Here is a 25347-nt window from a genome sequence, read left to right as displayed (position 1 = left end):
AAAATCTAAAATAGCCTTTGGCTGTTATATCTCTTAAGATTCTTTTATTCTAAAACAATGTCTCATCTCTCCCACCCCTCTATTTCATTTTCTCACTCGTCCATTGATTAAATAAACTACATTTGTTCTATGAACAAATGGATTTGACTAATCATTTTCTGATGGTGCTGTTTAACTTGTTCCTTAATCCCTTCTATTTCTTGACAGATAATCTATAGCTATGCTACCTAATACAGTAGCCACTTGTCACATGTGTCTATTTAAGTTAATTTTTAAATATCAGTTCCTCAGCTGAACTTAACAAATTTAAAGTGTTTGATAGTCACATGTGGCTAGTGGATACCATATTCGACAGAACAGATAAAAACTATTACATCATTTCAGAAAGTTGCATTGGACAGTGCTGATCTAGAGGTTTGATTAGGTTCAGGTTCAATATTTTTAGGAAAGAATCCTTTAAGAATAGAGATATACTTCCTATTGTATCATGTCATAAGGCACATAATGTTTAGTGGTCCCATTTTTAGTGATACTGAAATTGATCAGTAGATTATGGTGGTAGATGGTATTAGTCTCATCCCTCCATTATTAAATTTTCTCATTCACCTTCCACCTAATGGGTTTTTTACATCCACTGATGACCATTACCTAGTTTATTAATTTATTAAGAGTTGCAAATCGTGGCTTTCCTAATTCTATTATTTCTTTTATGCTTATTATCTGTAATTCTATAATGAACTTACCGTCATCAACTATGTGGTTTCCCTAAATGTAGATCATATGGGAATGGCAGGATAAATGCTTGATTCTTTGCCATTATTTACCAATTATGAGAGTAAGAGTTGACACCTTAGAAATGTCTAATGGAGGCTGGGCACGGTGGCTCATGCCTGTAATCCCAGCACTTTAGGAGGCTGAGGCAGGCAGATCACAAGGTCAGGAGTTTGAGACCAGCCTGGCTAACATGGTGAAACCCCATCTCTACTAAAAATACAAAAATTAGCTGGGCATGGTGGGGGCGCCTGTAGTCCCAGTTACTCGGGAGGCTGAGGCAGAAGAATTGCTTGAACCTGGGAAGCGGGGGTTGCAGTGAGCCAACATCGCGCCATTGCACTCCAGCCTGGGCGACAGAGTGAGACTCTGTCTCAAAAAAAGAAAAAAAAAAAGAGCAATATCCAGTGGTGAAGAATGGTTATTTTTAGTATAATAATGAAATCGTGTATTTTCATATACTTTATTTGTGTCAATTAAACATAGTCATTATTCTTTTTAGTGGCCAAATTATCCCACTTAGGACCAGTGGGAGCCCTTTCAAATCGGCTCCTGTATTGCTTCCCGGCTTTCTGGCACAGCCAAATATCCTAAGCTCATCTTGCATACCTCCTAACTCAAACCTGGAATATATTTGTAAAGATCCTTGGTTCCTTTTAGTAGGAAGTGGTATTTAGAAACCAAAGTGTGTTGCTGGTGTGAGCAGAAGCAACTTCCAAGTTGCTGTTTCCAGGCCTTTTCAGTGGACAAAAGCTAGGACTTTTTTTTTTTTTTTTTAATGATCCACTAGAATGGTTTTATTTTATTATTTTTTTAAATTTTACTTTAAGTTCTGGGATACATGTGCTGAACACGCAGGTGTGTTACATAGGTATACATGTGCCATGATGGTTTGCTGCACCTATCAACCCATTATCTAGGCTTTAAGCCCTGCATGCATTAGGTATTTTTTGAACTAATGCTCTCCCTGCCCGTTCCCCCTATCCCCCCGACAGACCCCAGTGTGTGATGTTTCCCTGCCTGTGTCCATGTGTTCTCACCGTTCAACTCCCACTTATGAGTGAGAACATGTGGTGTTTGGTTTTCTGTTCCTGTGTTAGTCTGTTGAGCAAAAGGAACATTTTTTTAAGAGAAAAGTAAACCATGAGTTTATATTGGTATTTCCAACTCAAATTTAAGATAACAAAATTTTTACTTAAACTCCTTTATTTTAGAGTTTTATCTCCTCTCATCTGCTTAAAATAATATTAACAAAATTATTCATTAGCTTCTTCCTACAATATACTTATAGAATTTTAAAATGTCAATAACAATACTATCACCAATAAAACCACTGAATATAGTTTTATGTTTCTTTGGAGTTACTTTTGCCCTTAGAATATGGGTACCATTGGAAAGATACAAATGTTTTAAAGTCACAATAAGTAATTGTTTTCTTTTGTTTTCCAACTGTGTGGTTATGCTACTAACTTTATTTATCATTAGGTTCATTTGCTTCAGGTTGTTTTTGAATTTTAGGGATTTTTACCTTCTTGATTAAACTTTTAAATGATGCAAAATATTTACATGGATCTAAAGTGAAACTGTTATAAAGCACTTTCACAGAAGTCTCACTTCCATCTCTGTCCCCTTTATCCCATTCTCTTCCTTCCCCATAAATAATAATTTTTTATTAGGTGTTGGCTTATGGTTCCATTGTTTCTTCTTTGAAAATATAAGCAAATAGGCATGTACACACATACATATAATTCATTAGTTATACCTCTCTCCTACATAAAAAGTAACTTACTATAAGCACTGGTTCTACAATTTACATTTGTGCACTTAACAATATATCCTGGAGATAGTTCCATATTAATGTGTAGAGCTCTTCTCATTCCTTCTTATAGCTGCACAGTACTCCATTGTGTGGATGTACCATAGTTTATTTAACTATTCCCCTCCTGACACACGTTGGTCTTATATCCAGTCTCATATTGTTAGGAATAATGCCCTGACAAACAGCTTTGTACATACAGGATTTGGTATTTTTCAAGTATATGTTTGAAATAGATTCCCTGAAGTGAAACTGTTGAGACAAAGAGTAAATGTGTATGTAATTTTTCTATGTATTGTTAAATTTCACTCTGTAGGGGTTATACTATTCTATATTTCCACCAGCAAGGCATAGGAGTAGTTATGTAAGTATTTCCTAAGGCACAAAAAGCACTATCCATTAAGGAAAAGATTGATAAATTCAACTACATTAAAATCAAGAACTTCTGTTCATCAAAATGTCATAAAGAGATGGACCAAAAAAAAAAAAAAAAACCCACAGGATAGGAAAAGATATTTGCTACACAAAGAATTATCAGAGAACTTAAATCTAAAATACATGAATAACTTCTACAAATCAATAAGAAAAAGATGAACAACCATTAGGAAAATGGGCAAAATACTGAAGAGATGCCTTACAAAAGAGGAAATACACATAGCTAATAAATATATGTAGGCCAGGCATGGTGGCTCATGCCTATAATCCCAGCACTTGGGAGGCTGAGGCAGCAGGAAAGTTCCTTGAGCCCAGGAGTTTGAGACCAGCCTGGGCAACATGGTGATACCCTGTCTCTAAATTAAAAAATAATAATAAAATAAATATATACAAATGTGCTCATTCACATTAGAATTCAGGGAAATGCAAATTAGGAAAGGAACAAGATACTAATAGAAAACAAACATATTGGCAAAAATTAAAAAGAATGCCAACACTACATGTCAGTGAAGTCGTAGAGCAACTGGTACCCTCACATATTGCTGGTGGGAATGTGTACACACAGTGCAAATCAACATGACATCATTTACTAATGTCGAAGATACGCTCAACATACAACCCATCAATTCTACTCCCACGTATATACCTTAAAAAAATGTAGGCATATATGCACCAGGACACGATAATAAGAATTTTCAGATCATTGCTATTTATAATTGCCCAGAGTTAGCAAAAATACAAATGTTCATCTAAGAAGAATTAATTATAAAATTCTGATATGTTTATATGATGAAATACTATTATCCAAAGAAAGTCAACAAATTTCAGCTACATATGTCCAAGTGGATGAACTGATTAATACACTAAAAAATAATCAGGGATGTATCAATAAATAAGGATTCCTCCCTTTGTAAAGCTAAGTGAATTACATGGCATGTTAGAAGGTAGGAGTGCTATAAAAAAGAAAAAGACACAAGATAAGATTAGAAGAGCTATGGGGTGGCTGTAATTTTTAATGCTGGTCTGGATAGGTCACATTGAGAAGGTGCTATTTGAGTGAAGACCTGAAGAAAGCAAGGGCATCTATCATACTGATATTAGAGTGAGGTCTGAAGGTAGGAGTATGTCTCAAAAAACTAAAAAAGACTGAAATCATATAAAGTATGTTCTGTAACCACAACGGACATACATTAGTGATCCACTACTGTAAGAAATAGGGGAAAACACAAATATCTGGAAATTGAACAACAAACTTCTAAATAACCCATGGGTCAAATAACTCATAAAGGAAATTTAAAAATATTTTGACCTCAATGAAAATGAAAACACAACATATCAAAATTTATGGATGCAGCTAAAACAATGCTGCATCCATATGACAGACACTTATAGCTTTAAATGCCTGTATTGAAAAAGAAGAATGGCTTCAAATTTAAAACCTGAGCTTCCAAGTTAGGAAACTAGAAAAAGAGTCAACTAAACACAAAGCAAGCAGAAGGAATAAAACAATAAAGATTAAGAAATAAATCAATGCAATAGAAAATGGAAAAATAAAGAAAAATCAACAAAACCAAAAGCTGGTTCTTTGAAAAGTTTAACAAATGACAAACCTTTACCTAGGCTGAACAAGGAAGTAAGAGAGAAGACAAAAATGACTAAAATCAATAATTAAAGAGGAAGCATTACTACTAACTTCAGGGAATGAAAAAATTATTTAGGAATATTATAAATAACTTTAGGCCAACAAATTAGGAAATCTAGATAAATGGACAAATTCATAGAAAGATACAAATTACCAAAGCAGTCTCAAAGAAAAAATGAATAACAAGAGGGTGAATTAGTACTCAACAAACAACCCACAAAGAAAAAACCCAGGTCCAAATGGCTTCATTGGTAAATATCAAATACTTAAAGAAATAATACCAATCCTGCAGAAACACTTCAGAAAAGGGAAGAGGAGGAAATACTTTCCAATTCATTCTGTGATGTCAGTATTACACTGATAACAAAACTAAACAAAGATATTACAAGAAAACCACAGACCAATATTCCTCATGAATATAGATGCAAAAATACCTAATAAAATACTAGCAAGCCTTATCCAGCAACATACAAAAGAATCACACACATGTAAGTGGGATTTATCTCAGAAAGGAAAGACTGGTTTAACATCTAAAAATCAATAGATTAAATCTTAAATCACATGATCATCACAGTAGGTGCAGAAAAAGCATTAAACAAAATCCAATACCCATTTACAATTTTTAAAAAGCTCAATTAACTGACACTAGAAGGGAGCATCTTCAACCTGCTTGTAGTAGGCAGAATAATGGCCCCACAAAGATGTCCACATCCTGATCTCTGGAATCTGTGAAAATGTTAAACTTTACTGCAGAGGGGAATTTGCAGATGTGATCATGTTAAGGTTGAGATAGGAAGATGATTCTGGATTATGCAGGTGGGGCCAATGTAATCATAAGGGTCCTTATCAGAAGGAAGCAAGAAGGTCAGAGACAGAATGGGAGATGTGATGATGGATGTAGAGGGTAATGTGAGGAAGGGGTCAAGAGCCGAGGAATGCAGGTAACCTCTAAAATCTGGACAAGGCTCAACCAGAGCCTCTAGAAGAAATGCAGTGCTGTTGACATCTTAAGATTTCTGACCTCTAGAACTATAACGGCAGAAATTTATATTGTTTAAGCCACTAAATATATGGTAATTAGTTACATACTAATTCCCTTTCTTTTCATAGGAAAGTAATATACTGCCAAAGAACATGTGCAGAAAACCCAGAGCTAAGATCATACTTAACGGTTAAAAACTGAATACTTTTCCCCTAAGACTGGGAACAAGGCAAGGATGTTAGCTCTGATCACTTCCATTCAACACTGTACTGAAGGTTCCAGACAGTATAAGGAGGCAAAAAATAAAAAATAAATAAAAATAAATAAATCTCCAAATTGGAAAGAAAGAAGTGTCTTTATTCACAAGAAATAGGATTGTCTGTGTAGAAAACTAAGATACTATAATAGAACTATTAGAATAAAAGAGTTTAGCCACAGTATACAAATTAATATAGAAAAATCAACTTTAGGCCAGGCACAGTGGCTCACGCCTGTAATCCCACCAGTTTGGGAGGCTGAAGACGGAGGATCACTTGAGGTCAGGAGTTCAAGACCAGCCTGGCCAATATGGTGAAATCCCATCTCTACTAAAAATACAAAAATTAGCCAGGCGTGGTGGCGCATGCCTGTAATCCCAGCTACTCAGGAGGCTGAGGCAGGAGAATCGCTTGAACCTAGGTGGCAGAGGTTGCAGTGAGCCGAGATAGTGCCACTGCACTCCAGCCTGGATGAAAAGCGAGACTCCATCTAAAAAAAAAAAAGAAAAAGAAAAATCAACTTGACTTCTATATAATTGCATGCAACAATTGGAAAATGAAATGTGAAAACAATTCTCTTCACAAGAACATGAAAATCATTAAAATGCTTAGAAATAAATTCAAAAGGCTGGGTGTGGTGGCTCATACCTGTAATCCCAGTGCTTTGAGAGGATGATGTGGGAGGGTCATTTGAGGCCAGGAGTTTGAGACCAGCCTGGGCAACACAGTGAGACCCCATCTCTAAAAAAAAATTTTAAAAACAATTAGCCAAGCATGGTGGCATGCGCCTGTAGTCCTAGACATTCAGGAGGCTGAGGCAAAAGGATCCTTTGAGCTCAGGAGTTGGAGGCCGCAGTGAGTTATGACTGTGTCACTGTACTACAGCCTGGATTACAGAACAGAACCCTGTCTCTAAAAAATAATAAATAAATTCAATAAAGAAAGCATAAGATTAAGTTTGATAAAATAAATGTAACTAAAAACTACAAAACAATGCCGAAATAAATTGTAGAAGATCTAAACAAAGGAAGAGACATTCTATGTTCTTGTATTAAAAGATTAATGATTAAAGATCAGTTTTCTCCAAATTGAATTATAGATTCAACTCAATCCTTATTAAATTCCAGCAGGCTTATTTTTCTTAAAATATTGGTAAGCTGCTTCTAAAATTTACATGGAAGTACAAAGCACCTAGAATAGAAAGAGTGATTTTAAAAAACAGAAACAAAGTTGGAGGAGTCATACTACCCAATTTCAAAACTTACTATAAAGGTACAGTAAAAAGATTTAGAGTATAAGGATAGGCAGATAGATCAATGGAACCAAGCTGAGCGTCCAGAAATAAACCCTTACATTTATGGTCAATTGATTTTTCCACAAAGGTGCCAAGACAATGGGAAAAATAACAGCCTTTAAATAGTGCTGGAACAACTGGACATCCATATACAAAAATATGAACTTGGACCCTTTACTTTACACATAAAAATCAACTCAAATGTATAACATATCTAGATGTAAAATCTAAGACTATAAGTATTCCAGAAAAAAAAAATAGGAGAATATCTTTCTGTCCTTGAGTTCAGTAATGATTTCTTAGATATGATACCAAAAGCACAAGCCATACAATAATGAATTGAACTTCATTAAAATTAAAAACTTCTGTGCTTCAAAAGACACTGTTAAGAAAATAAAGAGAAGCTACAGAGTAGAAGAAAACATTTGCAAATCATATACTTTATAAAGGACTTGCATTCAGAATAAAGAATTTTTATACTCAGAAAACAACCCAATCAAAAAATGGGCAAAAGACTTGAATAGACATTTCACCAAAAAAGACATATTGATGGCTAATGAGCAGATGAAAAGGTATTCAAGATCATTTGTTATTACAGAAATTCAAAATAAAACTACAACGAGCTATCAGTACACACACTGAAATGGCTGTAATAAAAGACAGGTAATAACAAGTATTGGCAAGGATGCAGAGAAATAAGAACCCATACATTGCTGATGAGACAGTAAAATGATACAACCACATAAGGAAATAGTCAATTCCTCAAATTAGTTATACACAGAATTACCATAGGACACAGAAATTCTACTCATTCAAGAGAAATGAAAACATGTTCACACAAATGTTCACTGCAATATTATTGATAACAGCTAAAAGTGGAAACAACCTAAATGTCATCAAGTGGTGAAAAGATTAAACAATGTAGTATATCTATTGACATGGTTTGGCTCTGTGTCCCCACTCAAATCTCATCTGGAATTGTAATCCCCATAATCCCCACATGTCAAGGGAGGGACTTAGTGGGATGTGACTGGATCATAAGGGCGGTTTCCCCCACGCTGTTCTTGTGATAGTGAGTTCGTTCTCACAAGATCTGATGGTTTCACACACGTTTGACAGTTCCTCCTTCACACACACACTCTCTCCTGCCACCTTGTGAAGAAGGTGTCTGCTTCCCCTTCTGCTATGATTGTAAGTTTCTTGAGGCCTCCTCAGCCATGCAGAACTGTGAGTCAATTAAACCTCTTTCCTTTAAAAATTACCCAGTCTCTGGTATTTCTTTACAGCAGTGTGAGAATGGACTAATAAAGCTATAAAATAAAAAACTAGCAATATAAAGGAACAAATTGCTGATACATGCCACAACATGGAGAACCTCAAAAACATTATGGTTCCTAAAAGAAGTCAGATTCAAAAGACCACGTATTGTAAGATTCCATTCATTATGAAATATCTAGAAAAGACAAATTTGTAGAGACAGAGGCTTGGGGTATATGTGGGAGTCATTTACTGCAAATGAGCCCTAGGTAATTTTGCCAGGTGATGGAAATGTCCTAAAATTGGACTCTGGATTTGATAGCACAATTCTATAAATTTACTAAAAATCACTGAATTAAACACTTACAATAGGTGGATTTTATCATGTGTAAATTATAGACCTCAATAAAGCTGTTTAAAAAGAAACAAATTATTCAGAATCACAAAAGGTGAGAAGAAATAGAAAACAGAAAATGTACTGAAAGTCATTAAAGGATAATTAAATTAATGGAAAGGTACCATGTTCACATTTGAAGATTTGAAGACTCATAGATATGTCAATTGACCTCAACTGACTTAAATGCTCGATGGAATCCCAATCAAAATCATATAAAGGTATATGTACATATGTAACTTGATAGATTTTCAAATTTACATGGAAAGGCAAAGTGTCAAAAGTAGACAACACACTTTTGAAGAAAAACAAGTTGGAAAGAATTATTCTCCAGATTTTAAAACATCATAAAGCTAGACTGTATGATATTGATTCTAAAATGGCCAAAAAGACCAAAGGAACAAAAGAGAGAATAAAAAAAAATTAATTCATATATGAACACCTGATACTGCAACACAACAACAGTCTAGACATTTTCAATATTTGGTGTTAGGATAGAAGACTATCTACATGAGCGAAAAAAGGAACTAGAACCCTACTTTATACTATATACATAAACCAATTCCAGGTGGATTAAAGACTTAAATGTGAAAGGCAAAAAACATAAAGCTTTTAGAATAAAGAACAGTATCAGGGCCGGGTGCGGTGGCTCATGCCTATAATCCCAGCACTTTGGGAGGCCAAGGAGGGCAGATCACCTGAGGTCAGGAGTTTGAGACCAGCCTGGCCAACATGGTAAAACCCCACCTCTACTAAAAACACAAAAATTAGCTAGGTGTGGTGGCGCATGTCTGTAATCCCAGCTACTTGGGAGGCTGAGGCATGAGAACTGCTTGAACCCAGGAGGCGGAAGTTGCAGTGAACCAGGCCACTGCACTGTGGCCTGGGTGACAGGGGAAGACTCTTTGTCTCAAAAAAAAAAAAAAAAAAAAGGATTTATTAATCAAAGCACAAAACCACTAAGTATAAAGAAAAAATTAATACATTTTATTACATAGAGATCAACAACTTTTATTTACCAAAAGATACCATAAAAGCAGTGAAGTGACAAACTACAGAATTGGAACATATATTTTCAACATATATTACCAACAAAGAACAAATATCCATAATAATAAAAAGACTGGTACAAATTTATAAGAAAATGCACCTAAGATTAGAGAAAATATGGAGACAGAGTATTCAAGATATATAACCTCAACACTTTCCTACCTCCTTCCTTCCTGTAGAGAGGTAGCAATAACTGAGATGTGCTATATCTTAGTGCTTTGGTGTTTACCCATTGGTTATTTTGTTTTTAAAATTATTTATCTGCTGAATTCAAGATTCACAAGCTATTGTTTTGATAGATGCCTAAAGTGACCTCTGAACCAAGACTGCATCTGGACAAAGATCTGGACAAAGATACAAACAGATGGAAAGACATTCAGATAGTAAATAGGCATTTTCATATTTGCTAAATGGGCAAAAGAACTGAATAGCCATTTCACAAAGCAGACTGTCCAAATGGTCAGGCAATGTGTAAGAAGGTATCCAACATCACTAGTTATCAAGAATGAAATTAAAACCACAATGAAACAAACAAACAATATAGGCTGACTCTTAAAATGACATCCTGAAAGGTACACACACACACACAGACACGAAGGCAGGGGAACTGTTTGGGGAACTGTCCTAAAGCAAACTAAGTGTAACGTGTGATCCCTGATTGTATTCTGGATTTATAATATGAGAAACCTGATTGCAACATTAGAGAAGCAATGTTACATTTCTTGAGTGATCATTATACTGTGATTGCACAGGAGAATGTCTTTGTTCTTAGGAGATACTTAATTAGTTAGGAGTAAATCCTTATTTCTGAAACTTATTCCAAATAGTAAACAAACTACATACACATACACTCATATGGAGGAAGTGAGAGGTAAAGTAAATGTGGCAAGTTGTCAATAGTTGGTGAATGCAGGTGAAGGGTGTGGGTGTATTCTTTCAGTTTTTCTCCATATTTGAAATTTTCCAAAATAAAAGGTTGAGGAAAATAACACTTGACTAAATGCTTTTTTAAAAGTAACATAAATCAGCCAGGTGTGGTGGCTCACGCCTATAATCCCAACACTTTGGGAGGCCAACGTGAGTCGATCACTTGAGGTCAGGAGTTCCAGACCAGCTTGGCCAACATGGCGTGTGCCACCATCCCTGGTGAACATTTTGTATTTTTAGTCTCTACTAAAAATACAAAAATTAGCCAGGGGTGGTGGCAAACATCTGTAATCCCAGCTACTCGGAAGGCTGAGGTACGAGAATTGCTCAAACCTGGGAAGTGGAGGTTGCAGTGAGCTGAAATCATGCCACTGCACTTTAGCCTAGGCGACAGAGCAGACTCTGTCTCAAAAATAAAAAAAAAAAAGTAACATAAATAAATGTTAACTAATAATAAAAAGGGAAAAAAGCACAACAAAATACAAGGAAATACTCATCAGATTAGAGTCTGATGATACCCGTTGTGGATAAGGATGTAGAGCAACCTAAACATTTCCACATGGCTGGTGGAATTTTAACTTGGGTGTTTCCCTTCAGAAATTAGTTAACAGCTATTAAAGTTGAAGACATGTGAACACTTCACCACTCAATTCCACTCCTAGATATATACCCTGAGAAACTCCTGCACATGTGTCCCAGAAAACATGTACAAGAAAGATCACAGTGGCAGAAGTGATATATATAGCCCCCAAATGGGAACAACCCAAATGTGCAACTACAGTAGAATGGATAAACCATGGTATGTTCATATAAAGGAATATTATACTATACTTCAATGAAAATGAACTATGGCTACACATAACAATATGTACGAATATCTCAAATATAATTGCCAGAAAACACCACAATATTGAGTAGAAAAGGAAGACCCAGTAGAATACACACAACATAATTCATTGACACAATGCTTAAGCACAGGCAAAACTAAACACTACATGCTAGTGCTGCATGTACCAGTGGTAAAGATATAAAGAAAAATAAGGAAATTATCACAAGTTAGGGCAGTAGTTATATCTAGTGGGAAGAGGGTTGTGATTTGTGAGGGGCATATGGGGATTTTTGGAGTATCGGCATGATCTATTTCTTGATCTGATTAAAATGTTTTAAGCACTGTTTGGCATGATCTATTTCATTATAAAAAGATCGTTTGCAAAAAAGTGAATGAGAGGTGAACAAGTGGCAATAAGTAAACGTACTGGGTTAAATAGAATCCTCCCAAAATTCATGTCTACGCAGAACCTCAGAATATGGCCTTATTTGGAAATAGGCTCTTCGCAGATATAATTAGTTAAGGTGACACCACAGGGTAGGCTCTGAGTCCAGTGACTGATGTCCTTATAAGAAGGACACGTGAAGATACTGAGACAAACACAGTCAGCAACCAGAATACCATGTGATGGCAGAGGCAGAGATTGAAGAGATGCATCTATAATCCAAGAACTGGCAGCAAACACCAGAAGCTAAGAGAGAGGCATGGAACAAATTCTCCCTCAGAGCCACTAGAAGGACCCAACCTTGCCAACATCTTGATTTTGTAGCCTCCACAACTGTGAGAGAATAACTTTCTGTTGTTTTAAGCCATTCACTATAAGCAGCATCCTACTTCCCAGTATCAAAGTCTGTATTAGATTCCTACGGCTGCCATAACAAAGTTCCACTGGTACTGGGAAGTAAGATGCTGCTTTAACAAATACCTAAAAATGTGGAATTGGATTTGGAATTGGGTAATGAGTAGAGGCTGGAAGAATTTTGAGCTGCTTGATCGTAAAAGCCTGTATTACATTGAGGAGATTGTTGGTAGAAATATGGATGTTAAAGGCAATTCTGGTGAGGGCTCAGAAAGAAGTAAAGAGACAGTAGAGAAAGCTTCTATTATCTTAGAGAATATATGTGTTCATGATTATATACATGTAATCATGAACAAAATGTTGCTAGACATATAAATGCTAAAGGTACTTCCGGTAAGACCTTAGAAGGAAATGATGAACATGTTATTAGACACTGGAAGAAAGACAATATTTGTTATAAAGTGGCAGAAACTTGGCTGAATTGAGTTCTGTTGGGTGAAAAGTCTAACTTAAAAGTGACAAACTGAAATTTCGCTAAGGAGATGAATGGGCAAAGTGTGGAAGATGCAGGCTAGTTTCTCCCTGATGCTTATAATAAAATGAAAGAGGAAGGAGGAAAATTGAAGAAGGAACTGTTAAGAAAAAAGGGGACAACACTTGATGATTGGGAAAATTCTCAGCCTATACAGATAGTGTGCTCTGGAAACAGGGCCAAGGGTATAGATGGACAAACTTCCATTGAAGAGATTAAGTGTTAGGGTGTCAGGATCTAATCAATCATCTCAGCAGAAGCCAGGAATACAGATAGGGTTATCTAGGAAGAATCTGTAAAGAAACCTCAAGTCTAATGGTGTACATCTTTTGACATATATGAGACTGACAATGTTTTTGAGAATCTTATACCAGCAAAAACCACCAGTGCCAGCCTGGTGTGAAAGAGACGGAGATAGGACAAAGGAAGGATAATTACAAGAGCAAAGCCACAGACATAGAGGCCAGAGAGGATGGGGCTATAGCTGCCCTGATAGACTGAGAATATGGGCCCAGTGGACAAAGCATTGAGCCCAGACTATTACTCACAGGCCTTGAAAACTAATGGAATTTGCCATGCTAGGCTACAAACTTGCTTCAGACCAGCAACCCCTTTATTCCCTCATTTTTGCCCTTTCAGAATGGGAATGTCTATCTTACGCCTGTCCCACTATTTTACATTGGAAGCGGATAACTCGTTTTCTAGCTCCACCAGTCTCTGGATGGAGAGAAATTTTGCCCCAGGATGGACCATATCCAGAACCTCACCCATACCTGATATAGATGATTTAGATAATAAGACTTAGGACTTTTTGAGTTGGTATTTAGATATTTGGGACTTAGATTTGGTGCTGGAATGGGTTAAGACTTTTGGGGATGTTTGTTTTACACGTGGATGGATGTGAATTTTTGGCACCAGAGGGCAGACTGTACTAGGTTGAATAGTGTATCTCCAAAATTCATGTCCACCTGGAGCCACAGACTGTGAACATATTTAGAAATAGGGTCTTTGCAGATGTAGTTAAATTAAGATGAAATAATACTGGATTAGAGTGGGGACTAAATCCAATGACTGATATCCTTTTAAGAGAGCAATGTGAAGACACAGAGACACAGATACATGAGAATGCTATGTGATGACAGAGGCAGAGATAGGAATTACGCATCTATAAATCATGGAACACCAAGGATTGCTAGCAACTACCAGAGCTAGAAGAAGTAATGAAGGATATTCTCCTAGACAGAGAAGAGAGAGCATGGCCCTGCTGACACCTTTGATTTTAGACTTCTAGCCTCCAGAACTGTGGAGAGGATAAATTTCTGTTGTTCTAAGCCACCAGATTTATAATAATTTGTTACAGCAGCCCCAGGAAACTAATACAGTAATTATAGAAAACTCTTCTAAGAATTGTGCTGTAGAAAGGGCAAACTATTGATACATACAACTATATGAATGAATCCCAAAAACATTATGTTGAATTAAAGAAACTTTACACAAAGAACATATACTGTATGATTCCAGTTATATGAAGTTATAGAACAAGCAAAACTAATCTATGGTGAAAAAAAATCAAAACACTAGTTACCTCTGAGAGGGTAGGATGGGAATTACTAGAAAGAAGTAAGCTGAAACTTTCTGGGGTGATAGTAATCTTCTGTGTTGATAGGGGTTAAGTTACACAGTGTGTCCTGGAGATGGTCTGATGATTGTCTTTATTCCTAATTTCATGTTCAGTGATAACATATTGGTAGCTTGAAACTGGCTATGGTGGTAATATGTACACCTTAGAAACTGGCAAATGATACAAATCAGGGCCGGTTTTCCCCGCCCCCCCCCGACCCACCGGAGAGTTAGTTGTTAAACATTTACCAGTATATCACTACACAGATTTATACACTGGTCAAAAGTCAACAAACGAACACTTAAAATATCTTTACATTTAACTGCCTGCAAATTTTGCAACAAAAGAAAAATCATTAATAAATATTTAACTCTAATTAACAGTATACATGCTGAAGTATTTGGGGGAAGGAATTTACATCAGCGGTTTTCTAAAATACATTAATAAAGATGGATTGATAGATGGGTATGGGTATAGATATGTGATAAGGCAAAATATTAATAGTAGATTCTAGATGGTAATATAATGGTTCTTTGTGATAAAATTCTTTCAACTTTTCTGTGTGTTTGAAAATTTTCACTGAAAACAAAGAACAGAAAAAATCTTTTCCCATTAGGATATCAAAAATATTAACAAATTATATTACCTATTTAATATTATCTTTTTAGGGTTTAAATTTTTACATTTCACTTTTTAAATGAACTGCTACTTATTACGGTATACAGTAGAAGAAGAAGATCTAAATGTATTATTTGTTCAAGTAGCTAATCAACTGAAAGACATTTTTCATTTTTATCATTTTCTTTAGATAGTTCATGGTAGGCATATGTAGACCATGGAGTCTGACAAGTGATACAAGTCATGTTAAAACCCTAAAAGGAGATAAGCAATACTGGGGATGACTGAAGTTCTTTGGAAGATAAAAGGGACAGGATCCAGCACAAAATTATACAGATTAGCCATAAGCTGGAAGGACTTCCCTAGCACTGAGTCAAGAGGGAAGAAAACAAGGATGAGGATACAGAAGTTAACAGAGCATGAAGCAGGAAATGGATGAAAGTTCTTGCCGATGGCAGTTTCCTTTGAAATAGGATGGAAGACTGTTAAAAATGACAAAATAATAGGAAAGGAAAGAGTAATGAGGATCTAAAATCGTATTTATAAGGAATGAAATAGTGAGCTGACTAGGGAGTAGGAGATAGATTGTTGAACAAGGGAGAGGCTCTAACCAATAACAGAGACAAGAAAGTTGTAGAGGCAATAATCAACAAAGTTATGATTTCTTTCTAGCAATGCCCAGAAGCCATGATGTAGAAATAGAGAAGGCAATTAGTTTGGTTGATTTGAGTTTGAGGTTTTGCTGGGTAGATGTGATACATAGACAAGGAAGCAAAGAGAATGATTCATTGTCAAGATGGGTGGTTAAATAATGGATGATAGAGTCTAAGCGAGATTTGAAAGGAAGAAGAAACAGAAAGGGATTGACAGACTGGGAGAAAATAAAAAGGTCAAGGAACCGGACACGTAAACAGGATTGAAGAGATGGTATGTGAATTAAAGAGAGTTATGCGAGCCAGAAGGATAAGAAAAAGGTTGTAGTCACAGAGTACCATACTATAATTGAAGATTTGAGAGGAAATATATTTCAAGAGCTAATATATGTTTCTTTCTCACTGATTCAAGGTTAGGAAATGGGATATGTATAACTCCAGAAAAGTTTGTCTGAAGATATAGTAAAATCACACTTAATAAACCAATAAATCTTTTCCAATCACATATACAAGTGCTGTGGACAAAAGTACAGACTTTTGTGTAAGGACAGACATGGATTTAAGTCCCAGCATGGCCACTTTGATCTTAAGAAAATCACTTATGCCCACTGAAGCTCAATCTCATTTTCTGTAAATTGGGTATAATACTGTACTATCTCATAGAGTGCTGTAAGGTTTAAATGTGATAATTTACAAAAATACTTAGCACAAGGACTGGCACAAATAAGTCCTCAAAATTAGTAGCTATTAGGACTTGTTTCTGGGTAAGATGAAGTAAGCACACTTCACTCTGTCACTCCCATTGAATAAAGTTATAAAACCCGGAGAGAATGTGTGGTACATTTAAATGCTATGAAGAGTAAATGGTAGCAGGTGGAAGGGGTAAGAAACCAAGAATTTGAAATAACAAAGAACTCATGCCCAGAAGAGACACGGCATAATCAAATTGCTGAAAATAAAGAGAAAAAAAATTTTAAAAAGCCTCTTACATTTATGGTCAATTGATTTTTCACAAAGACATTAAGACAATTCAATGGAAAAGAATAGTCTTTTCAACTACAGGCACCAGGACAATTGGCTATCCATATGCTAAGAGATGAATGTAACTCAAACAGCGAGGTTTGTAGCATTTCAATTTCCATCATCCCATCTCCCCTTCTCTAGTTTTGCAGTAGCCTTGAAAACCAACAACCTCGCAACAACAGAAGCTGCAAAAAACCAGCGGCCTATCTGAAACTAGAGTGGCAGACCAGTTCTGGAGCATCACAAAAGCACCATCCTTGGAGAATTTTCACTATTTTACCTGGATGGAACTATTTGACCTGCCTGGCACTTCAATGAAAAGCCACATTCTGAGATGTAATTGGTATGATAATTACAGTAGAAACTATGGGAGGTAGAGAACAGCTAAACAAAGTTTTTTAATATAATTGAAATTGTTGGTTTTAATACAAATTAATTTCTTTAAGCCAAGAGGTTAATTGTAATTCCCCAGAGCAACCACTAACACACACACACACACACACACATACACACACTAATAGTAAAAGCGGCAAGAAGTTAATTAAAATGGCACATTGGAAAAATCTATTTAACATGAAAGAAGGAATAAATGGAGGAACACAGGAACAAAAAAGATACAAGAGAAACAAAACAAAAAGTAAAACAGCGGATGTAAATCCTTATTAACAGACTAATTAAATACATTAAAATAAATGAACTAAACTCTCCACTCAAAAGGCAGAGATTGAAATAATTGATTAAAAAGAGAAAATATAATCCAAACTATTTGCTGTCACGAGACATACTTTAGATTCAACAACACAAATAGATTGAAAGCAAAAAGATGGAAAAAGACGTTCCATACAAATAAGAACCAAAGTAGAGCTGAGTTTTAGAAATTTGAGTCTTCTTTCTGTTCAACTTGATCAGTCTAGCTAAGGGATTATAAATTAGTTAATCTTTTCAAAGAACTAACTTTTGGTTTTGTTGACGTCTTCTATTTTTTCCTCTATTTCATTTATTTTTGCTCCATTTTTTATTATTTATTTTCATCAGCTTGATTTGATTTAGTTTGCTCTTCTTTTCATAAGTTCTTCAGGTGGAGATTTCAGTTATTAATTTGAAATCTTTCTTCTTTATTAATATGGGCACATATAGCTATGGGCATTACAGCTAAATATCCCCCTAAACACTGTTTTTATTGTACTCCATAAGTTTTGGCATGTTGTGTTTTAATTTATCTCAAAATACATTCTAATGTTCCTTTTGATTCATTGATTGTTTGGTAGAGTGTTAATTTCCACATATTTGTAATTTTCCTAAATATGCTTCTGTTATTTATTTTGAATTTCATTCCACTGTGAATAGAAGTGGAAAGAGTGGACATCCTCGTGTTATTTTTGATCTTTGGAGAAGAATTTCAACTTTTCACCATTAATTATGAGGTTAAGTATTAACACACAAATGTGGCCAATTGATTTCTGACAAAAATGCAAAGGCAAGTAAATGGAGAAAGGATACTCTTTTAACAGTTGGTTCTAAAACAACAGGACATTTGAAGCCAAAAAAAAAAAAATTAGTGAACTTTAAACTAAACTTCATACCTTATATAATTATCAAGTCAAAATGGATCATAGATCTAAATGTAAAAAGTACAACTATATAACTATCAGAAGAAAACACAGGAAAATATCTTTTTCATGAACAGGTAGAGTTCTTAGATACACATAAATGCACATACATAAAAAGCAACCCATGAAAGGATCAACTGATGAACAAGATTTTAGAAGACTTGAAAACATTTTCTCTGAGGTAAAAGACTTATACACTGAAAACTACAAAATGTTGCTGAAAGAAATGAAACAAGACACAAATAGACATCCCATGTTCATGAATTAGAAGACAATACTGTTAAGACGTCAATACTAACCAAAGTGATGTACAGATTCAATGTAAGTCCTACCGAAATGTCAATAATATTTTTTACAGGAATAGAAAAATCCATTCTAAAATTCATGTGGAATCTCAACCGATCCCTAAATATCCAAAACAATTTTGAAAAAGAACAAAGTTGGAGTTCTCACACTTCCTGATTTCAAAACTTACTACAAGGTTACAGTAATTAAAACAGTGTGGTACTGGCATAAAGACAGGTATATATAGTCAAATGATTTTTGAATAGGGTGCCAGGATCATTCAGTGTGGAAAGAACAGTCTTTTTTCAACAAGTGGCACTGGGAAAACTGAATATCAACATGAAAAAAATGAAGTTGAATTCTTACCTTAATACCATACACGAAAATTAACTCAAAATGGTTCAAAGACCTAAACATAACAGCTAAAGCTATAACACTCTCAGAAGATAAATAAGGAAAAGCCTTCATTTCATAACAATGGATTTGGCAATGATTTCTTGGTATGACACCAAAAGCATAGACGACAAAAGAAAAAAATTGACAAATTGGACTTCATTGAAATTAAAAACTTTGTGCATCAAAGGACAGAGTGAAAAGGCAACTCTCAGAATAGGAGAAAATATTTGCAAATCAGGTATCTTATAATTATCAATGTATATATTGATATACTGAATATATATAGAACTTCCACAACTCAACAACAAACAAGCAACTTATTTTAAAAATGGACAAGAGATTTGAACAGATACATCTCCAAAGAAGATATACAAATGGCCAAAAAGCATATGAAAAGATGCTCAACATCACTAATCATCAGGGAAATTGAAACGAAAACCACAATAAGATACCATTTCACACCCACTAAGACGGCTATTATTTTTTAAGAAAAGAAAATAATAAGTGTTGTCAAGGGTATGGAGAAACTGGAACTCTTATCTTGTGCATTGCTGGTGGGAATGTAAAATGGTACAGTCTCTATGGAAAATGATATGGCAGTTTCTCAAAAAATTACATGTAGAATTACCATGTGATCCAGCAATTCCACTTCTGAGTATATACCCACAATAATTGAAAGCAGGTATTCAAACAGATATTTATACACCCATGTTCGTAGCAGCATTATTCACAAAAGCTAAAACATGGAAACAACTTAAGCATCCATCAACAGATAAACAAAATGTGCTATATACATACAATGGGATATTATTCCACCTTAAAAAGAAAATTCTGACACATGCTACAACTTAGATGAATCTTGAAGATATTATGCTAACTAAAGCCAGTCACAAAAGGACAAATATTGTACGATTCCACTTATATGAAGTACCTAGAGTAGTCAAATTCATAGAGACAGAAAGTAGGATGGTGCTTGCCAGAGGCTGGTGGGTTGGAGAAAACGGGGAGTTAGTATCTAATAAGTACAGAGTTTCGGTTTGGGAAGATGAAAAATTTCTGGAGATGGATGGTTGTGATAGTTGCAGAACAATGTGAAAGTACTTAATGCCATAGAACTACACACTTAAAAATGGTTTAAATGGTGAATTTTATGATATGGATACTTTACCACAATAAAAAAATCTGCTCTGCAAAAGACACTGTTAAGAGAATGAAAAGACAAGCTACAGACTGGGAGAAAATGTGTGAAAATCACATATCCAACAGAAGATTGTGTTTAGAATATACAAAGAACTCTCAAAAGTCATCAGGAAGAAAATAAACAACCCAATTATAAAACAGCAAAAGACTTGAACAGACACTTTAGCAAACAGGATATAAGGATGGCAAATAAGCACATGAAAGATGTTCAACATCATTAGCCATTAAAGAAATGCAAATTAAAACTACAATGAGGTACCACTTCACAGCTATTGGAATAACCAAAATAAATACTGACAATACCAAGTGCTGACAAAGATGTAGAGCAACCAGAACTCTCATACATTGCTGGTGAAAATGCAAAATGGTACAGCCACTCTGGAAAATGGTTTGGCAGTTTCATATAAAGTTAAATGTACACTTACCATATGACCCAGTAATCCCACTTCTAGATATTTACCTTAGAGAAATAAAAACTTATGTTCACAAAAAAACCTGTACAAGAATGTTCATATCAATATTATGCATAGCCATCATAACCTGGAAACAACCCAAATGCACTTCAATGGGTGAATGGATAAACAAACTTTGGAATGTCCATATGATGAAACGCTACTCAGCAAAATGAATGAACTATTGATACACCCAACAACTCAAATGAGTCTCAAAGGCATTATGCTGAGTGAAAGAAGCCAATCTCACAAGGTTACATGTTGTATGATTCTATTTACATGACATTTTCTAAAAGATAAAACTACAGTGATGGAAAACTGTCAGTGATTGTCAGGAATTATGGTGGGTTGGGAATGACTATAAAGGCACAGCATGAGGGAGTTTTTTAAGGTGATGAAGCTGTTCTCTTTCTTGATTGTGGTGGTGGTTACATGAATCTACATGATTTACAATTCACAGAATTGTACACCAAAAAAGGAGCCCCATGCAATTTTATTGGAAGTTCATTTCAAAAGTAAGAAAATATTAGCTATCATATCATCATCAATCATTATACTTTACTGATTAATAAAAATATTCAGAATTATTTGTGAAATGGGATCTAAAAATCATTAAGGTCAATTTATGTCTGGCACAACAACTTAAAAGTATAGAGAAAGAACAACAGCACTAAATGTAAAAGCTTTAAAACTTCTACTAACTCCTCTCTTTAATATTCTGTATCAGGATAATATGCTCCTTCTGGATCATTTCCTATAAACATTGTCATATACTGAATATGGAATTAAATAAGTGCTCAACTGGGACCCTAGGTTACATTCCTAAATCTAACACTATAAGAAAACTCTCGACTTGCCTTTTGTGCCTAATTTTATCTTCCTCTTCATTGAGGTCATGTACTTGTCTGCACTTGTCTTTTTGTGGTATGCTGTGAAGGTTTAAAGCAAGGAGTTTCAAAGATAGGAAACAGAACAGATTCATACACCACCCGCCCTCCACCCCAAATACCAGGTACTGCTCTAAGTGATTTACATGTATTATCTCACTTATCCTCTTAATAACCCTATAACATAGCTACTATTAATATTCTCATTTTACAGATGAAGATACTGAAGCATAGAGAGGTAACTTGCCTAGCATCTCATAGCTAGTAAGTGGGGGAGCCAGGATTTTCCCAGGCAGTCTGCCTCCAGAGTCCATGTTCTTAATCTTTATGTTAAATGTCTCTCCACAAAAGGCTATTCATTTGTTCATTCATTCCTTCCTTCACCACTGCTCTGCCATGTCTATAGTCTTTCTATTTCTAACAAATCATTCATCTATTCTCACGGCCTTAACATGTCATCTAAGGAGAGTTGATTCCCAGTTCTATATATCTAGTTCTGACCTCTCTCCTGAGCTTCACTGCTGCATTTCCAACTGTCTCCTCAACATCTGCATTTGATGATCCTGCCATTCTCACAAAGTCAACATGTTTAAAATCAAACGAATCATCCTTCCTCAAAATTTCCCCCTAAAGGTTTTCTTAAATTTGCCAATTGGTAAGTCACACAGCCTTGAAACCTCTGGATTATCTTTGACACATACCTCTCCATTGACCTCCCTCCTTCATTTTCAGTCAACAAGTTTTATTAGTCCTTCCCTTATAAACCTACCTCTCTCCAATTTCACTGCTATCACTCTAGACCAAGTCTTCATGCCTAAATGACTATAATATCTCCTATCCATTCTCCCTGCTTCCAGTTCTTCCTCTCTCTAATCCTATTTATTGACCACCAGATTAATAATTTTCAAATATGGCTTTTATCATGTTACTTCTGGTTCAAAAACCTTCAATCATATTGAAACTAACTGATAACTAACTCTGTGTAGGTCTATACTAGTCACCAAATACAGTTCAAAATTTTTAGCTACCTTTCTAACCTTGTCTCACATCTCCTCCATAGTAAGCATACTACACAGCGCTCACACCATCTGTTGCAATTGACATGTCAGTACCTCTCTTTTCTAAAGAATAGGTAGTACTAAAAGAACATTTAAATCTTACCTCCTCTGAGAGGCCTTCTTCAATCACACCAATACACAGTGGCCTTTGCCTCCTCTGAACTCCAACAACACTTAGCAAATGTATCTAGTATTGTCACTAAATGTTACATGTTTATCTCTCCAACCAGACTATACTTGGCACAAGGTGAGGAACCATTTCTTAAACTTCAATGCACCTTCCACAGCGTCTAGCAAAACTTATCTGTCAAACTAAATCCTTCTTGTTAAGACACATACTATTTATCTATATATTTTGTGCTAATTTGTAGTCCAGCCTAAAGACCCTTCACAATCTAGCTTCGCCTCCTCTTCCTTCCAGTGTCAACTCCTGTCATTCCCTGCCACTCCTTCTACTCCTGCCACATTAAACTTCTCATTGTTCCTTAGACACACCAGGTTCTTTCATAATCCTGTTGCTATTTACTATCTTTTATGTCCATTCCCCTTTATTTACCTGACAAATGCCCGTTGATCCATCAGGAGTTAGTATCAATGTCAACTTCTGACTCCCCCAACTAGACTTAGATGCTCTGTGTTCTGCGCTACCTCAGCATTTTATTCAAATCTCTGTAATAGTTTCCATGTTGTCATGCAACTAACTGTGCACATATTTGTCCCTCTTATGGTATTATACATTCCTCAAAAGTAGTGACAGTTTGTCTTTCCCCTATTCCCTTCACTAACTCTTCATATTTAATGCCCTGCCGTTTAATCTTTCTCTCAGTGAAAGAATATATCAAAGTCAGTGGGGATCACATACCTTGGTAATAAAGAGCCTTAAGGAAGGAGTGACGATCAGCTCCCTGAAATAAAGACTTTTCTATTTCCATTTCTCGCCGGGTCAGCTGTTTGCTCTTTGCAAATCTCTGTGGCAGGCAAAGAATGCGCTGACGCTCTGAGATCCTTTCTTCAATATCTTGAAGACGGTTCTGTATTGCTTCAGGAGTTGCCCTCAGTCTTGTCTTCTGAAACCAGAGGAATGAGATGGCATACATCATAGAGGACACAACCTGAACCTGATGATCTGGTGTCTCAAGTAAAAAGATGACCTGGGCCCAGAAATGAATGTTTACAGGAAGTGTTAGCTAAGAAGTCAAGGAACAGCTTCTCTTTTACCAATGTCTGCATTCTAAAAATCAAAGAAGATTCAGACACCAAGTTCAGTTTTGTGAGAACTAAAAATGAAAAGGCTCTCAATGCTAAAATGAAGAGATTTTGCTGTTTCCTCAAGGAGAAAAACAATCAAACTTAACAACAAAAAAATTACCCCACTCACCTTTTCACCTGAAACATGGCTCTTCCAGATCAAGATTTCTGTTTCATTAAGCCCTAATTCCCTGAGAGAGGCAGTTTCCTGGTCCTTCTCATGCAGTGTCTGGAATTGGGACAAAGTCATAGTCCCAGCTGCTTCCTTCCCAAAGGGCTTGTACATAGTACCAGGAGCAAAGCTCTCTTTCTTAGACATACATCTGCAAAATATGCAGGAGGAGAGTAAGAACATCTTGAGGTTACTACCATTCACAAAAATGGAGGTTCTACACTGTAAGAGGTACAATGAAACTCACTAGCAAATTTTCTTTTACATCTTATTTCTAAGCGGAAGCACCACTGCAACAAAATGTAACTCCATCAATAGTCCCCTCATCCAGGAATAATAAACTAAATCAACAAATATTTATTGAGTACTTACTATGCATCAGACACTCTGCTAGATACTGAGGATTTAATAGCTTTAAAAAAAGATAAAAATGGCTCCTGCTTTTGTGGAAAAACAGTGGAACAGAGGCAAGTAAACAGGCAATGATAATATTGGGTTACAAGTGCTATGTTAAGGGAAATACGGGATGCTGTAGGACATAAAATAGGTACTTGGCCCAGACTTAGTGAGATATGGGAGGCTTCCCAGAGGAAAAGACACAGAATCAAAACTCTGCCTAATACATTGAAGTCTGACAAAGAAAGGGAGGTGGGAGAGGAACATTCCATCTAGGCTTTAAGAGAGATCTGTCACCTGGAGGTGAGACTCTATGATACTATCCGTTTGCAAAATCAATACCTACTCCTCAATGGAGACAGAAGTATCAAGTTGATGCTGAAGGAGGCTTTTCAGCTGCCTCTCCCCTTCTGTTTCCAGCTCCTCCAGGACATGCTCATCACTCTTCACACAGCTGTTTACCCTGGAGTAGATACAAGAATATATACAGAACACAGTAGAGAATGTGAGTCTCAAAATATATTCCTTATCTATATTATCTACCATTAGAGACCCCATTTATTCAAAGACACTTCCCCAACAATTCATTGCCCTTTACCATTTAGTCCATGAACACTTACTAAATACCTGTCTACACAGAATGCGCTATGCTACGTACTGAGGGAAGTCAAAGGTGTTTAAGACATAGTCTCTATCCTCGAGGTCACAATCTATTTAGGGAGAAAAAACATGTATGTACGTGT

The 25347-nt window shown here is 35.8% G+C and overlaps 1 protein-coding gene across 5 annotated transcripts in view; it reads right to left on the bottom strand.

Annotated features, from left to right (window-relative positions):
• Positions 1–25347, bottom strand: part of RBM41 (RNA binding motif protein 41) — a 56689-nt gene that overhangs the window by 28860 nt on the left and 2482 nt on the right. For 3 of the 5 annotated variants that reach the window (XM_030939470.1, XM_010373556.2, XM_030939471.1), the window contains exons 2-5: positions 24951–25067; positions 24167–24359; positions 23651–23855; positions 21701–21772 (exon numbers count right to left, since the gene is read on the bottom strand). In XM_030939470.1, coding sequence (XP_030795330.1) covers positions 21701–21772; positions 23651–23855; positions 24167–24359; positions 24951–25067 — 587 coding nt within the window. The remainder of the gene's footprint in view (positions 1–21700; positions 21773–23650; positions 23856–24166; positions 24360–24950; positions 25068–25347) is intronic. The other 2 variants (XM_010373558.2, XM_010373559.2) reach the window with 1 other exon arrangement.

Source organism: Rhinopithecus roxellana, chromosome 10 (assembly GCF_007565055.1).
Source record: "Rhinopithecus roxellana isolate Shanxi Qingling chromosome 10, ASM756505v1, whole genome shotgun sequence".
Lineage (NCBI taxonomy): Eukaryota > Metazoa > Chordata > Mammalia > Primates > Cercopithecidae > Rhinopithecus > Rhinopithecus roxellana.
Note: the sequence above shows the minus strand (reverse complement) of the source record. Positions and strands in the feature narration are given on the sequence as shown.